The sequence below is a fragment of the Hydra vulgaris genome, chromosome 01, assembly GCF_038396675.1.
Source record: "Hydra vulgaris chromosome 01, alternate assembly HydraT2T_AEP".
NCBI classification, from domain to species: Eukaryota; Metazoa; Cnidaria; class Hydrozoa; order Anthoathecata; family Hydridae; genus Hydra; species Hydra vulgaris.
Window position 1 is genome coordinate 33,625,893 of NC_088920.1, and position 19,108 is coordinate 33,645,000.

General features: G+C 27.9%; 2 protein-coding genes across 2 annotated transcripts in view; both read left to right on the top strand.

Annotated features, from left to right (window-relative positions):
- Nucleotides 1-11,517, top strand: part of LOC100212604 (mucin-2) — a 54,780-nt gene extending 43,263 nt beyond the window's left edge. Inside the window, exon 5 of the mRNA XM_065787953.1 lies at nucleotides 11,312-11,517. Within this exon, the coding sequence (XP_065644025.1) occupies nucleotides 11,312-11,463 (152 nt within the window). The 3' untranslated portion in view covers nucleotides 11,464-11,517. The remainder of the gene's footprint in view (nucleotides 1-11,311) is intronic.
- A 2,804-nt stretch (nucleotides 11,518-14,321) lies between these two features.
- LOC136074351 (uncharacterized) lies at nucleotides 14,322-14,957 on the top strand. The gene has a single exon (XM_065786657.1). It carries the CDS (start codon nucleotides 14,322-14,324, stop codon nucleotides 14,955-14,957), a length of 636 nt encoding a protein of 211 aa, XP_065642729.1.
- Nucleotides 14,958-19,108: the final 4,151 nt, after the last annotated feature.

Consider the following 19,108-nt stretch of genomic DNA (forward strand, 5'->3'; position numbering starts at 1 on the left):
GTTTTAGGCCTTTTTTTAGCTAAAACTTGATGGTTTTTAGAAAAAAAATAAAAGCTTCCAGTTTTTTCTTGATAACTAGTAACTAAAATTTGTTAGTGGAACTATTTTATTAAATTAAAAAAAAATTTCAATTTGACAAAAAAAATTTATTTCCTGGTGAATTACCTTATAAGATTTGAAGATGATTTTGACGTATCCACAATACCATTTTAATTGCTGGTCAGCAACGTTTTTAAGAACAGAAAATTCAATAAAAGCCAAAATAACTACAGAATACAACAATATAAAAATAAAGTTTACCTTTTTTTTTTTAAATGTACCGTAAAACTCCCTAATTCCGGATGGTTTAGAACTTAGAAAAAACATCATAAGTCGCTCATTAAGAAAGATTTTGGAATAATTTTTTTGAATAAATAAACTTCATAACAAGACAAATCAAACGATATAAAAAAACTATATTTTATTTAAGTCTCTATTTTATTCTTAAAAAGCATTGTTTTTATCCAGAATTAGATGCCTATGTTCCTAATTTCGGAATCATATAAAATATAGAAAAACACACACATAATACTAACATTAAAATAATTAGTTTAATCCATTAAAAAAATGGAATTGTTTAATTAAAAAAGAAAATATATTATTTTATTAACATTATACAAATAAATTCCATAGTTAGACGATAATGAATAACTCATGCAATTCATGACCAATTAGAACACTGCTCACATACAAGCCGAGATTGGTTAGATAGCTTAAATTGATTAACTAAGCTATAGCTTAGACAATCAATGGCTTGCATGTGAGCAGTGTTCTAATTGGTCATGCATTGCGTCCAACTATGGAATTCATTTGTTATTGTCTTTGTTATTCTTGCGAAAGTCATTTGGCATATTTATAAACAAGAACAACAAAGACGATCCATCAGACACTAAAAGCCATTTGAAGCTTGAGGTAAATGTGGGTCTTCTGGTCGATTCTTTTTCACGATTTGACTCCCATTTCCAAAAACTAATGGACTATATACTGATGAAGAATCAAATAAATTTTCAATATTGTTGTTTTCGACAATTTGAAACACGGCACCGATGGAAGTTTTTTTAGTAGAAATTTGTGAACAATCGAATGGAAATATATCAGTAATTTTAAAACCACTCCATGCATTTTCAGGTTTAAACCCACCATTTTTGATGAAATTCTTAAACATGGCCGGAAAATGTCAATTTATCAGGCTTTAAAAGTGATTTTTAGTCAAATAACTTTTGACTACTCGCTTCCATATGCCTTTTGCAGTTTTAAAAACAATAAACACGTCTTTTTTATTCAAGTCAAAAGCCTATATCACTCATAAAATTTAATAAATCAACAATAATAGCTTCAGTAATATTGTTCATCTTTCTTGGCGCTCCTCGGTCATTAGGTGATCCTTTTGTTCTGTCAAAAAGAGTGGATTTTGCCACATAAAATTTCGCAGGTTGTACATATGACATTTTTTATTTGAGTAATTTACAACTGACATAGGTCATATTAGTGTATGGCAGAACCATTTTCCTAGACATAACTAAGTTCAAAACAATACGTTTTTAGTTACTGAATAATAACACTTCATCATGGTTCTACAAAATAATAACACTTCATCATGGTTCTACAAAATAATAACACTTCATCATGGTTTAAATTGACGAAAGATTAAAGCTAAATTCTTGTTATATTTTTTATAACATGAACTTTAATTAATAAGATTAGTATGAAGTGAACGTAAATTATTAATGAGTTAATAATTTTTTGGTATCCCCTTGATACATGTTTCTTTAAAAAATGAAATTGTCTTTAAAATGATAAATGCACACAACTAAATAAATTTATTATAAATAACTAAGCAATTGAGTACAAATAAGTTTCAAACAAAAAAAAGTTGATTTACAATCAAACATGTGTAATTGTAAAAAATATGTAAACTTTGATCTTTTATATTCCATTAATGCGTCATATGACAAACCTAAAATAAAAATTGTAACCGATAAGTAGACATAAAAGAAAAACAAAACAAAACAAACAACTGGAATACAATTTACTTGCTTTTCGGTTGCCTGTTGTCATACTTAAACTGCTGTCATTATGCAACTTGACGGTATTGTTTTATGACGTTCTTTCACGTTGGCTTTTAGTAAACTTTAGTTAAATTTAAAAGTCATTACAATAGATTTAAAATATTTTAATAAAAAAGCAAAAATACAAATGCTTCAAGGAGCCAAACTATAAACATTAAAGACAAAAAATCAAATAGGTATAAATAAATTGCATTTATATAGCTAAATAGTCTTGGCTTATAGTAAATTTTAAAAGCAGTGTTTTCAATAAATTAAACTACCAATTAATTATTTTTAACAAATAGAATGTAGCATCATATTATGATGATTGGGTAGTGAATCAATTTAACTATATTTAAGTTTAATTGGTAAAAAACAAATAAAATTTCAATTAAAACAGACGAAAACAAACCAAATATACAACAGTATATTATAAAAAATTACAAATTAAAAAAAAAATTACAAAATTAGAAAAAATAAAAATAAGTCACCGAAGAAAAAACGGCAACAAAAAAGTTATAAATATTTTCACTGATAGAAGACATTTACAACCTTTGGTTGCTGTTTTTTCTTCGGTGTCTCCCAACACCCCGGTATAGATGAGCCCTCCATTTGAAGGATGGCTCATCCATACCGCCATTACTTTGCTACTTATTGAAGGACCTCTCCGAGAGAGGCCCTGGGTGTTTGGAGCGATATCTTTGAAATTCCTCAAATGTTAACGACTCTAAAATTACAAAGAGAAGGATATAATAAAATTTCAAAGTATTTACAATTTTTTTTAATCAAAATTTAAAGCATAACCTCACCATTTTCACAGGATGAAGAGGATGCTAAAAATAAATTAAAAAAAAGTAAATTAAAAAGAGTTAAACTTGTGAGAAATTGAATTTTAATAAAAATATGAGTAAAATGCAAACAGTTTAAAAATGTCATATTTATATAAAATATTTCTTTCACCTATTGCACATATTTCTCCGTAAAAAATATATAAAATTTAAAACACAGCCCTACCAGTTATGCTTCTACCAGACACTAAAGACAAAAAATATACCTCAGAATAATTGATAGAATTATATTTACATATAAATAAATATATATAACTATAATTTTTTTTACCTATTCCCCTCATTTCTTCCATGAAGTTGTTTTTTAAGAAAAAAGATAACTGAAGCTAAAACTAATAAAAACTTAACTAAAATTAACTATAAACTAAACCAAAACTAAAAAACTAAAATAAACTTTAAATTTTAATATCTGTACCTCAGAAGATAAAGATCGGTTGTTCAGTTTTTTGTGAAAATGAGTTATGTATGAGACTTTTTTAGTTTTTTCAGTATCTACATAGGTATAAAGACTGTTTTCCTGCAACCATGTGAAACAGAGTTTGGTCAATATAAAGGGTCGGGTGTCCCCACAATTTTCAAAGGAAAAACGTCTGTAGTTCAGAAATGACTTTTCAAAATTATATTTCATGTGCCTCAAGACAAATTAAATAAAACATAAATTTAACCATCAAGAATAAAAAAGCCAATGAAAACTAATTATTTTACTATTTACTCTCTCCTGGACAATTTCTAAAATGTGACAACTGACTTGGAGTACTGAGTGTACAGATATAAATGCTTTATTTATTTAACTATACTAATCACATAATTTATACTTAGTTTTTTTTCCAACTTCCTAAAAGAAAAAAGAAAGTAAAGCTTAAGTACTTGTAGTTTTAAAATTCCAGTTACAGTGCAAATAAACAAATTCCTATTAACAATTATCTAATAGCAAAAACACTGACTTATTTCAGTCTTCGATTCTGTGTCTAAACAATAAAAGCACTTAAATGTATAGACGTTAAAATATCTACTTAACTTTTTAAAAATAAATTCACTAAACTAATGTAATTAATACCTTCATAGCTCTCTCTTGATCAACTAAAGAAAATAAATTTTAGTTAAACTAACTTGATGTAAAATAATAAGAAGCTGTCTTACTGAGGATTTTAAATTTCTTTTCTATTATTGACAATATAATTTTAAGTATTACCTAAGTTCTTGGGCTTATTGTATAAAATTATAAAAACCTACTGTTTTACTTTTAAGTCAACAACAATATTTTAAAAAACATTTTAGCTACTTTATAAAAAAATAAAAATCCTTTTAAACATACTACCTCTCTTTTCATTGTTTTCAACTAAACAGAAAAACAAACAAACAACAAACAACTTTTAAATCTACAAAAATTTCCAACTTACATTTTTTTATCTACATTTATCTATAATAAAATATGAATTAATGAGTTACCATTATTCAAAGTTGATCCAGAAGCAACTAAAATAAATTATCAAATAAAAAGTTTATTTATATAATCTTGACGATAATGTTGAAATAAACAATATTTATTGCTTTAAAAGTTAAGTAACAAATGTAATTCAAGTATATTAAAATAAATGTACTAAGTTACCTGTTGTGGCTGGTGCAACTAAAGTTATAACTAAATAAAAAAATATTAAATAAAAAAGCTATTTTATCATGATTATGTTTAAATAAACAATACTTATTGATTCTTTTTAAAATAAAATAAAAGACTACTATTTGCCGTAAAATAAAATAAAAGACATTACTATTTGCACCAACTGATGATGCTACCACACTTAAATGACAAAAACTATTAGAATATATAAAACATATTCAATGCTTTAAAAGAATATTCAAAAGAAGTTTTTAAATCTACAAAGTCCTTACTGAGTTTTACCTGTCTGTCTAAAAATAAAAATTGAGATAAAATTATACACAATAAAATTGCTAATGCTACATTCGTACTCAAATAAAATCTAAATGATAAAACTTACTTGAGTCACTGTCAGCTTGCATGTCTTAAAAAAAAATTGTATTCTCATTAATCCTAATCTATAATCTATAAATAAACTTACTAATATAAACGATAAATAAACTTGAACTAATATAAACTATAAATAAACTTACTAATATAAACTATAAATAAACTACTATATACTATATAAACTAATATAAACTATAAATAAACTAATATAACTATGTTACTAATATAAACTATAAGTAAACTACTATACACTATATACTTACTAAAAAGGCCTTTAGCTCCTTTTAACTGCTCTAAAAAATGAAAAATACTTGCTAAAAATGATCTAAAAAGACTGAAGGCAAAACTGAAACACTTTACTAAAAAAGAAACATTGTACTAAAAAAAAATTTCTTACCAGTCATTTTAGTTTTAACTTCTTCTAAAAAAAAAAATAGAAAAATAAAAACAACTAACAACAAACAAATTTTAGTTTTTAAACAATGAACAACATCAGTTCCACTTGAAACTAAAAATTTATCAGCCCTAATCGGCTGGAAGACCTTGCTTGAAAGACCGTGTAGAGTAAAGAAACGCTTTTAGAAAAACCTAGAAAGTTCTTTATTAAAAATGAAAGTGAAACGACACTAACACTATTAAATTACAGTATTCATATTTAGAAGATTAGTTAAATTACAGTATTCATGTTTAGATAGTACTAAAAAAACTATTTTACCAGACATTTTACTTCTAACTTCTTCTGAAAAATGAAAACAGGCTATAAAAATTAGAAAAATAAAAACAACCAACAACAAACAAACGATTATTTAAATTTTTGTTTTAAACAATGAACAACATCAATTCTTCTTGAGAATAAAAGTACATCAGCTCTAATTCGCTAGCTGACTTTACTCGAAAGACCGCATGGAAAATGTAACCGCGCATAAAAAAAGTCTAGAAACTACTTAAAAACTAAGAAATAGTGTATTTTACAGAATACAGAACCGTAAGTAACAATACGAACAATAGGCGAAACTATGCGTAACTATGCGCACTAATATTCATTAGCGTAGGGGAGAGTGGGGTAATGGCGAACGCGGGGTAACTCCGAACATGGTCAAAACAGCATTGTAAAAAAATAAATTCGACAATTTTTTTTTACCTGCTGAGAAGGGATCCTATGCTCAGTTCCAGACGTGCAGTAGTGTAATGAAGCTGCGGATGTTGTTCACTATAATTTGATTTTAAATTTTTCTGATAATTTTATGCAACTTTTTTCTTGAGTAACACTCTGTTGTAGCTTCTATGGAAATAAAGTCACTCCTTTTTTTTGTTTTTGTTGCATAATATAGTTTTTAGACTTAGTTATTACAATTAGCTTTTTATTCGCTATTACACAACAGTGCTTGTGATTGCCCCCCAATGTGTTCGGAATTACCCCACGTAGGCAGGGTAATTCCGAACACCAATGGTTTTATTTCTGGCATAAATTTTTATTTTATAATAAGATTTTTAAAAATTCTTTTTGAGGGTTTGTGACTGAGTAGTTAAACTAATTGATAAGCAATAAATATGATCAATTTTGTATAACTGGTGTCTTTAATTCGCATTCCCGCTTAGGTGTTCACCAATACCCCACTCTCCCCTATTAATATTTAGATGCTTGAACACCTTATTTTATTAACTTGATTATAAGCTTAGATGCTTGAAAAAGATTTTTTATAGTTAGGTCTCAATAAAATTTGCCTTTTTATTTAACAAGGCGCTGAATGGAGCCATTATTGGTGCCTGAGAAAAAATGTATGACACCTGTGTGACTAAGTTAAACCATGATCAAATCCCGGTTATATCTTTTGGTGATGGAAAATTTGGTATTGCGTCAAATTACTTTTGTAAGGTCTATATCCTGTCATGGTTAGCTCAAATCTGGCAAACTTAATTTTGTCCAAGTATAGTTAAATAGAAATTCTAGGTAGTAAACGACCAGGGCTATGGCCTGGGCTAGGTTTGATAACACATAGCCGTGACTGGGGATGAGGTTATGATCAGTGCTGCATTAATATTGATAGATCCTATAAAAATGTTATTTTTAATTGAAATTTATGATATGAGTTATAATTAAAAACAATACTTTTATAGGATCTATCAATATAAATGCAACCCCGGGCATAAACCCGGCCGGGACTGCATTAAAATTGATAGATCCTATAATTGATAGATCCTAAATTGATATTAAATTGATATTTAATTGATATTAAATTAATATTAAATTGATAGATCCTATAATATAGATCCTATATATTGTTTTTAAATAAAATTCATATCATAAATTTTAATTAAATATAACATTTTTATAGAATCTGTCAATATTAATGCAGCCCTGATCATAAACCTGGCCCTGGTCATGGCTATGTGTTATCAAACCTAGCCCCGGTCCTGGCCCCGGTCGCTTACTAATTCTGGGTTATATCATTAAAATGATTGGTGTATCAGTTGTTGCATCCGTGCATCGAATCCTTGTGGTGCTCTTAAGTATTGACAAAGTCCCCAATCTGTAATAATGGTTGTAGCCTTGTTGATGGTTTGTGAGAGAGGAACACTATAATATCCATTTCAACCATCAATAATAGTTTTCTTTTTACCTTTTGAGGTTTGATTAACAATATTAATTGGCGAATTAGTGTGATGTGTTTCTCTCAATGTCACATCGTTTAAACATTGTAAGTCAACAGTTCTCCGAGGTGAATCGTTTTTCTTTTGCAGAATCACCATTCTGGAACACCATTCTGTTGGGGTTTCTTGTGGTACTGGTTCAATAATACCAGGTGCTATGTTGTCATTAAGTTTTATTTAGACCTTGTTTTGCCTATGATGTGGTATTGGTATTAGCTTATGGTATATATTATGATAATACACTGCGACCATTTTCTATGGACGCATCTTGAATTTTGCGGATTTACAGTGTTACCGTGGTAATAAAATTGTTCTAACGGTACTTTTGAATAAGAAGAACGGTACTTTTGAATAACGGTACTTTTGAATAAGAAACATTTGAATAAGAAAATAATGATCCATTATGCATCTGATTTTTAATTGTCTTGATTGTATTAAAATAATTAAATTTTTAATATTCACGTGGCAATTTTCTAGAAACGCAATAAAGTTTTTACGAGTTTCGTCGCAAATTTCTTATAGCCTGTAGTATTTTTTATTTTGTGAGTCGAAATCAAGTTGAACTTAACCAAATGCCGAAAGGGAAGGTCCTTACCGATAATGAAAAAGGTCCAATATTGGCTTATCATCAGAAAAAAGATCTAAATCGAGAAATTCCTAGAAGATTGAAGAGATCAGATCACGTTACCCGTAATTTCTTGAAAAATCCAACAGATTATGCAACAATAAAGCGGAACCAAAGAAATATAAGGTTTCAGGCCGTGAAAAACGCAGAATTGTTCGACTTGCATCAAATCCATCAAAAAGTTTGACAACAATTAAGTCAGATTTGGGTTTAAATGTTTGCAAGGAGACGATTAGAAAAGTTCTTAAAGACACTCCACACATTGTACGATCTAAAGTGAATAAAGCACCAAATTTGAAGCCCGTTCACAAACAGAAACGGATGAAATTCGCCCGCGAAAATATGGCACGCGATTGGGAACAAGTTTGAAATTTTAGGTTAAATTCTCATGAATACGTAAGATCTAAATAGCTGAATATTTTTGTTTTCAATAGCAGGTGATTTTTTCGGACGAGAAAAAGTTTAATCTTGATGGGTCTGATATTATTAGTGGCTACTGGCGTGATTTGAAGAGAGACCCCTAATATTTTTCGACAAGGAATTTCGGTGGTGGATCTTTGATGGTTTCGCTTGGGTTTTGTGCAACAGAAAAGTTAAATTTAGCATTTACATCTTGCAAAATAAAAAGTTCTGAATACATTGATGTGCTAAAATTATGTTTGATTCCATTTAAAAACAAATATCGACGCAAAAAGTTTGTTTTTCAACAAGACAACGCCAGCATTCACTCTAGTAACGAGACTAAAGCTTGGTTTAAAGCTAAAAAAATTGAGCAAATGTGGTGACCTGCTCGCAGTCTAGATTTGAATCCTGTTGAAAACATCTGGGGAATCATTGTAAGACGTATCTATGCTGACCAGAAGCAATATAACTCTGTGGCAGAGCTAAAAGTAGCGGTGTCAAAATGCTGGGAGGATATGGAGCCAAAAGTGCTGGAAAACTTGGTGGGAAGTATGGCAAAACAAATTTAGCAAGTAATTCAGCGCAAAGGAGGCCCAATCGAGTATTAAAATGTGATAAAAATATTTTTTTTGATAGTTTTGTTAAAAAATGTGAACTGCGTCTATAGAAAATAGTCAGCAATCTTTTGAATTTAATTCATTTATGATTGACCTCTTTTCAAATTTGATTTCTTTTGGTGATAATTTTCATTATTTTTTGATACTTTATTTATAATTTATTAAAATACACTATTAAAATAAAGTTAAGTACGTTTTTAAGACATAATCCACTTGCGCCTATAGAAATTGGTCGCAGTATAGTAGTAAATTAAAACTTATGCTGGTATAAAAGACTTTGTTCAGCAAATTAATAAATATGGTAACCTAAAGATACAGTCCAATTATTTTCATAAAGAAACACAATAGTTAACAAATAACAGTTGTAAGCAATATGAATCACCACACTTTGTCAGCAAGTATATAGCCACTAGGTTTAAGCTTCTGATAAAAGTTTATTTTGATATAGTAATCTGTCTGATACAAAACTACTCCAGCCAGTAGATAATAAACTAATTGCCTCAACAAATTAAATGCTGCTTTATACCAGTTAAAAATTTAATAGTATCAATATGTTTGTAACTGAACCGAGTTTGCTATCGTAAAGTTAAAATTTTTTTCTCGCATTAAAAACTTCATTACAATCAATAATACAAATAATCTTTAAACTTTTTTTCAAAAACATTTTTTTATTCTTTATTACTCCACATTTTGGCCAAAATTCAGATTGGCAACTCTTGCAGAAAATTGGTATTATTATTTTTAAGATATTACACTATTGCAGGGTTACTGCAAAAAAGCAGTATCGTTATTTGATGGACTTTGTTTTAGCTTTATAAGCTTAACATTAGATGGTCATCCAACAACAAACGCAGGTTTTGTGTTGCATTAATTGAAAGTGAAAAGTTTAAAATTCTGCTTTATTTTATTATTGTGTTGATAATACTTAGAAATAATAGACTTATTATTAGGTGGTTTGGTGTTTTAATGTATTTTCTCAGTGTCGTTATCAAGATCTATAACGTAGATGATAGTACTGATAGTCAAATGATTGCCATTTTTTTACATAAAGCTTCATAATATACTTTTCTTTTTTCTTTTTTAGATCGAACTAGAAATTGGGGTTATGAAATCAGATAAATTTGGCTAATCTGTTAGCTCTAATCTAGTTTCTATATTTTCTACTTTTAAAATTGATTTTCCAAAAGAAACTCTATAAACTTTAAATCCAAATTAGTTTTCACATCTTTTTGAGTAACTAGCTACACAACGACTTGTTAAAATATTTTAATTCTCGTTAAAAATTAAAACAGTAAATAAATTTCCCTACATAAAATACAAATATCTTAATGTTTTTACTGGAAAATTTCCGAATATTTGTTTGTCTGCCTACAAGTATGCGCGCGCGTCTTTTTTCAAAACGAGAATCTAAACATTCGCAAGTTATCTACATTTTCTTATTTTTCAAACCAATTCTTAAATTTAATTCTTTAAAATATTAAACATTTTAAACGAGTTATATTTTTATATACTATTTTAACAAACATATGACAATAAACAAACAAAAATACGAGTTATATCTTTGTATACTATTTTAACAAACAAATGACGAACATTTCTCGGGTATGTAGATGAGACAATATAATTGTCTTCTTCTATTCGTAGTCATATAAATATTTTTTATAAAAATTACGATTGTAAATTTTTCTAATTGGAAAATACGTGCGATTAATAAATAATAATAGTAAAGGAAAATTTAAATCTCATTTGCCTAATTTTTTCTTATTTTCATTTCAATATCTCATTTTTCTTAATTGTGTTTAAATATTTATAAATAGTACAATTAAAATATGTAATAAACAAATGCATTAAATAATTTACAATAAAATTTAAAAAGATAATATTAGAGCGACAGTACAATCTCGTTTGTTTATTTTCAAAAAAATCTAAAAACATTTTGTTTATTTTTATTTTTATTTTTTTTATTGTTTATTTAAAAAAAACGCAACTATCAAGTGATAATTAGTATTTGACATTTTTTTTTTTTTTTTTTTGTTTATTTAAAAAAAAACGCAACTATAAGTGATAATTAGTATTTGACATTTATTTTTCAGAAACTTTTTGTGCTAACTCTGTATCGCCGAAAGAATCAAGTAGTATTGTACCTATAGCTGTCGGTGGAGCGTTAGCCGGTCTTATTGTTATTGTTCTTATCGGGTATTTAGTTGGTAGAAGACGTAGTGGTCGTGGATATCAAAAGCTTTAATTGATAGAAAACGTTGTAATCGTGAATATCGAAAGCTTTAAATTCTTTTTTAAACTTTTGTTATCCATTATTTTGTTTATTGGTCTAAATTTAATTTGTTTGAATATTTTTCTAAACAATAAAATACTTTATATTATTGTCACCTATTTTAAATACAAAAAAGTCAAATTTTATAACCTGGTACTGACGACGGACTTAGTATTTAGAACATTTTTAACAACCGATATTTTTTGCTTAAAGTGCAAACTTATAAGGTAATTTCTTTATTCAAAACACTTTTATGTAAAAACATACTGCATAAAGAATTACCCTATAAATATTACTCTTTGTATTTAACCATGTATATTTAACGCACTGGGCTCCATGCATCATACTGAATCCAGGAAAGATTTTATAAAAAAAAAAGTCAACAAAAATTGTTGTAATATCTACATTCTCCGTAGTCGTCTTCCAATCAATTTTTAGAAAAAATTATTCTACTGCCTATTTAACCAAATATGTTACAGGGTTCTCACTCTCATATATGTTACAGGGTTCTCACTCTCATATATGTTACAGGGTTCTCACTCTCATATATGTTACAGGGTTCTCACTCTCATATATGTTACAGGGTTCTCACTCTCATATATGTTACAGGGTTCTCACTCTCATATATGTTACAGGGTTCTCACTCTCATATATGTTACAGGGTTCTCACTCTCATATATGTTACAGGGTTCCTAATCTCACATATGTTACAGGGTTTCCACTCTCACATATGTTACAGGTTTCCTAATCAGCATGAAACTGTTTATATGGGCATGTAAAAGAATGCATTTTTGTCAAATAATCATGCAAAAATGGTGAGAATCAATTTTTAAATTAAGTTTTTCAAAATTCGAAATCAAAAAAGTCTTTTTAGGTCATTTAGTTTTTTTTGTATAAGATTTTAAAAGTAATTAAATATTCTGGTTTTAAGATTTGTTATTAATATTTTATTTATTATTCATAAAGATTTATTGTTTTAAATCTATTTAAAATCTGTTTTTGTTGAAAATATATCAGTTAAATTTCTTTTTAAATTTCAAGTTTTTTCGATAACGTTGCTCTTTTTAATATGTAAAAGTGAAGTTTTAGTTCCGAATAGCACACGTTTCTAATTCCGAACGTATATATCAAATCCTAAAAACTGGCATTCAGTTTAAAATAGTAAAAAACTTATATTAATATAGACCTCTAGCTTAGAGTTAAGTAAAAAGATTATGAAAATTTTTAGATTCCTTTTATACTTTAACGTAAGGGTATAAAATTGCGTTGGTAAAGTGTAGACATCTATTTTTTAGATCCTGTCTTCCATTATTTTTTTTTGTAATCAGTTTAAAAAACTCACCTTCGCTGTAACTGTCTGTTACTGCCATTTAAACACTGCTAACTAGCAGAAATTTCAGTATTTAGTATCAAGTGTGTTGCAATCTTGGCGAATGCTGCCCCATAAAATAGAATTGGAAGCTTAAGTTTCCAATTCTTCTTTATGGGGGATTTATGAGAAATGGTCAAAAAACACAACAATTGTTGTGTTTTTTTGACCATTTAGCAATTCATTTTTTTTTATTGTAAACAGGTTGTCAGTAACCCCTTTATTTTGTTCCCTAAAAATTATTATTTTATACCGTTTTATTATTACAACCACGCTAACCACGGAATCGACTAGTTTCTTTACATTTTTTAGACCGTTTTCGGGGTTTGTTTAGTTTTAAAATTCTTATTTTCTTCTTTTATTTTAAACCTTTGTTCTTTGAGAACAGCTACGTCTAGTTTTTTTTTCATGAATAACTTTTTTGGTTGCTTTTTCATCTAGTTTTTTTTTAGCAGCTTGCGTAGCTTTTTCGTGAGCCATTGCTGATAATTCAGTCATAGTTATAATATGTTATTTTTTTAAATTGTATTCCCTTTTCTTTACTACCGGTAAGAGGTTTTAATCTTTCTCTAAGCTAACGGAGCACTGATTTATTAATACCAAAAGATATTTAACGGCATTATTGATACTAACCAGTTTATTGATATTTCTTTTGTTGAAAGTCTGTTCATAGAGTTTTTTGAAATTATAACAATGAAACTTATGAAACGGTTGACTTTCTTGAGAAACGATTCCTCCCTTCAGTATTATATTGTTTTATCTACAAATGTAACACATAAAACGTTCTATCTAATATGTAAAATAAATACAAAAAAAAAAATTATATATAAATAAATACAATGTTCTATGTAATATAATTTAATATATTATATCAGGTAGAACATTTTATTTATTTATATATATATATATATTTTGTATTTATTTTATATATTAGAGAGAACATTTTATTTATTACATTTATAGATAGAACAAGATAATACTGAGGGGACGAATTGTCAATTTTGTCATTTGTTACGTCTTAAAAAATAGCCCCGTTGGCTGTTTTATTTTGAATTTTATTTAAACGATTGAATGGAAATATACCAGTATTTTCAAAGCCACTACGTGCATTTTCCGGTCTTTTAACTTGGCAGGAAACTGTTGGTCACTCAAACTTAAATAAGAATTTCTAACCAAGAAAGCTTCTACAATTCTTTTTCATTTTGCTTTTACAGTTTTAAAAACTCCAACATTTAGTGGTTGCAAAAAATAACTTACGTGAGCTGGTAATTGGAATAAAATTATTTTGTTTAGTTTTTTAACTCAAAATTATGATATATTTCGTTCCTTGTGAATTGTATTTTAAAAAATATGGCTGCAACAGTATCAGAAATAAAGAAAATGCTGACTCAAATGTTCAATGAATACAAAAAAGAAATTAAAAAAAATACTAAAACAACAAGAAAAAAACTTTGTTGACATTATGAGTTCTAATTTGAAAATAATAAATGATCGATTGGGATTGATTGAAAACAAATCTGCTGATAATGTAAACAAAATAAACAAACTTAAAAAAGAATTAAATGAGTTAAAGGAAAGTCTAAACTTTCACGAACATTTAATTGAACAGAAAGTCAAAACGGTAAGTAACAACTTAGAAAAAGAAAGCCCAATACAAAATATTTATGAGAAAAATAGAATACTAGAAGATCGAAGACGAAATAATCTTAGAATTGAAGGGATTACGGAAAGTGTTAACGAAACCTGGGATGAGACCGAAGATAAAGTTTTAAAATTATTTTCTAAAACTTTGGAAGTGAATGAAGTAGAGATCGAACGAGCCCAACGCACAGGGTATAAAAAAGACGGAAAAACAAGAACTATAATTCTAAAATTACTAAGATTTAAAGACAAAACAAAAATCCTGAAAGAAGCCCACCGACTCAAAGGACTAAACATTTATATGAACGAAGATTACTCTCGAGAGACTTCGATTATAAGAAAGAAGCTATTTTCAGAGGCGAAGCTAAGGAGAGAAAACGGAGAGAACGTCGCTGTAAGGTACGACAAAATTACTAAATTTAAAAGTGATTTTACCAAGAAAGATGTAAGCAAGTAAAAATATCAATTTTCGTTTTCAAAAATATATTTTTATTTTTTATAATACAAATGGCTGACAAAACAAATAAAACAAAAACTTTTAAGTTTTTTGATAAAAATAATTCACTGCTTTTGAATAAAAATAAAGATCCTGATATAAATCTTTTTAATGAAATTGAAATAGACTCTTGTTACTTTAATGTTGAGGAAGTATCTTGTTATTTTAACTCAACGCAACCATTATTTTCGACATTAACCCTAAACATTAGAAGTCTTAAAAAAAACTTTCAAAATCTTAAAGCTATGTTACGAAACATAAACCATGAATTCAAGGTAATATGTCTTTTAGAATCTTGGTGTCAAATTGAAGATTCCGTTAACTCGAATCTTCAATTACCAGGATACAAATCAGTTCATCAAACCCGAGTTGGTTGCAGAGGAGGCGGAATATGTTTTTTAATTTATGATTCTATTTATTTTCAAAAATTAGAAAATCTTAGTAATTGTAATGCGGAATGTGAGTCGTTAACTATAGAACTACTGATTCATAACAAAAAAAGTGTTTATTTAACCGCAATGTATCGACCACCTAGCGGAAATATAACAACGTTTGAAAACTATTTAGAACAGTATTTAATAAGCATAGAAATAAACAAATATACATAATGGGGGACTTTAATATAAACCTTTTAAACCTAAAAAATGATATTTAGTTGAATGTTTTCTAAATCTCCTCTATCAGCACAATATTTTACCATTAATTATTAAACTAACTCGCATAACTCGTCAAACTGAAACTCTCATAGACAATATTTTTACTAATAACTTCTCGAAATATCACACTCAAAGCAGAATCATATAAACTGATATAAGTGATCATTTCCCAATATTTTTCACATCAAATTCAATATTCAAAGAAAAATCAATCAAGGAATCAAACAAATTAATAAGCGTTACAAAAAGAAAGATAGATAAAAATACCATTGAAACCTTTCGTAACTATCTATAACTGGTAGATTGGGATCAACTCATCAATTACAAAGACGCAAATAACGCTTATGAATATTTTAACTTAAAGTTCAGTAATGCGTATGAAAAAGCGTTTCCAAAGCAAGAGAAAATGATTAATCTTAAAAGCTTACAAAGTCATGGATTTCCAAAGGTCGTATTAAATCTTCCAAAAAAAAACAAAGACTCTATAAAAAATACTTAAAAAAAAAAAACTTACAAAAATGAAAACAAATACAAAAATTATAAAAACCTCTTTGAAAAAATAAAAAAACAAGCAAAAAAAAATTATTATTCTAATTTATTGCAAAACAATATCGGAAATAACAAAAAAACATGGGATGTTATAAAAGAAATGATAGGAAAAAAAAAGATTGACTCTGGTAATACACTGCCTAAACGTTTAAATACTAATGATAAAAACATATTTATCAGTGATAAAAAAGAAATTGCTGAAAGCTTTAACAATTATTTTATAAACATTGGAAAGAAGTTAGCAAATAAAATAACTCAAAGTAAAAAACTATTTAAATCACACTTAAAAAAAGTAGACTTTACAATGGATGAGTATGACTTATCTCCTGATGAGCTTTGGAATGCTTTTGAAACCATACAGTCCAGAAAAAGTTCAGGTCTTGATGACATAGACTCTAAAGTTGTTAAAAACGTTTATGACGTTATTGAGTATCCTCTAATGAATATCTTTAATCTCTCATTAAAAAATGGAGTTTTTCCTGACCGCCTAAAATTAGCACGCGTAGTTCCAGTATTTAAAAGCGGAGATGACTCGACTTTATCTAACTACAGACCCATCTCCATACTCCTATGCTTCTCAAAAATATTGGAGCGCATAATGTATAATAGACTCTTTACATACCTTCAAAATAATAACATCCTCTACAATAACCAATACGGATTTAAAAAAGGCCACTCAACTGTACATGCTGTATTAAAATTAGTTAACGAAATTTTACGTGGCTTCGACAAAAACAAACACACCCTTGGAGTATTTATCGACCTTTCAAAGGCTTTCGATACAGTGGACCACGAGATCCTTCTATACATACTTTATAATTATGGTATAAAAAATAAAAATTTAAAATGGTTCAGTTGCTATCTAAAAAACCGTAAACAAGCCTTATTTTACAATAAAACATACACTCCCCTTGAAATCGTCACATGTGGTGTTCCCCAGGGGTCTATTCTAGGACCTCTGCTTTTCCTAATCTATATAAATGACATATTTTTATCTTCCGGTATATTGAACTTCATTCTTTTCGCAGATGACACTCAAGCTTTCTATACCCACTCTAAGATTACAACACTTTTTAATACAGTAAATCAGGAACTTGAAGAGTTGAGCGATTGGTTTAAAGCAAACAAACTTTCTGTCAACATTGAAAAAAGTAATTATATCTTTTTCACAAAACCATATAATTCAGACAAACTACCATTAAAACTTCCAGATATTCTATTAGACAAAGTTAGATTAAATCGAGCGTTCTCATTTAAATTTCTCGGGGTATTCTTAGATCGACATATCAGCTGGAAAGACCACATTAATATATTAAAAAACAAAATATCTAAAAACATTGGAATTATGCATAAAACCAGATATATTTTAAATAATGCATGCCTTAAAAGTTTTTATTTTGCATATATACATAGCTATATTAACTACTGCAATATTGCCTGGGCTAGTATCTACCAATCAAAACTTGATTTAATATATAAAAATAAGAAACAAGCATGCCGTATATTAACAAACGCAAATAGAAATGCCAATTCTAAACATTTAATGAAGGAACTGAGAGTTCTTAATATCTACGAACAAAATATCTATTGCATTCTTCAGTTCATGTTTAAACTCAAAAATGATCTGGTCCCTGAAGTCTTAACTTTTTTCGCCTTATTAATCACAAATATCAAACAAAATACTCTATCAAGAACTAATATATTCCGAAAACCTCTTTAAGACAATCTAAATTCTCAATATCCAGCAGAGGACCCCAATTGTGGAACTCATTTCTAACAAACAAAATAAAAACGATAATCTCATTCCAACATTTTAAATGCGTTGTAAAGCAACAGCTACTAGACCTCAACATTAATGAGACAATCTCTTATTTTTAAAATTTTTCCATATTTTTAAAATTTTTCCTTTTTCAATTTAAATCTTCACTTTTTCTTGAAATTCTATTATATTACTTGCTTGGTTATTTAATGATGTTCATTGTAAAAGAAGTAAAAAAAAAAAATTATATGTATTATAAACATTTTATTATATTTGTATTTGGTTTATATTTTGTTATATTTTGTCAATGACAAAAATGGGGCAAGATGATAAGACTATTGCCTTCTACTTGCTCCAGTCATACATTTCACGGTAAAATGTCGTACAAACTTATATTAATAATGACGAATATATATATAAAAAAAAATAATTAAATTTTGAAAATTTCGAAAAAACATAATCTTAAGATTATGCTTTTTTATAGAAAAAGGAAAGAATATAATCTAACAATTTTAAAAAACAATTGAGTTTCAAATGAGAATTGACCGTCTTCCAAACTTTACTGTATTTTGTATAAGTTCAATTCAATAATTCCTCTATTTAGCTAATTTTTATAAAACTTGGTAATGAATTTTTGTCACTTTTGTCGAAAAAGCGACAACGTCAATAATTTTCATATTGAAATACTATTTGAGGTATCAGAAGTGATACGCTGTTTATTAATATAGACTAAAAGATTTGTTTAATTGACAGTATGTTTGAGCTGCTCAGTGACGGATCCAGGGATTTTATTGGAGAAAAGGGGGATATTAAAATATTTTTAATTTGTATCCCATTTGCGTCTTCAAAAACAAAAAGTCTTTATTTCTAATATATTTTAGGACTTTCAGATTCTGGTATTGAGGAGGGAAGAATGCATCATCTCCTTACGCATCACTCCTCCTCCTTTTCTGGATTCATCGCTGGAACTGCTCTAATTTAGCTCTTTAAACTTCTTCATGTTTCTTTGACCTCCAACTTTAAAAGTGGTTGCTTTTTAATGTTATTAAAGGTTAAAAAAAAAAAGTTCAAAAATATTTGAAAAGCAAAAATTTTGTAATAATAATTGGAATGAATGAAAAAAAAAAAAGTTATAAAAGTCATTCAAG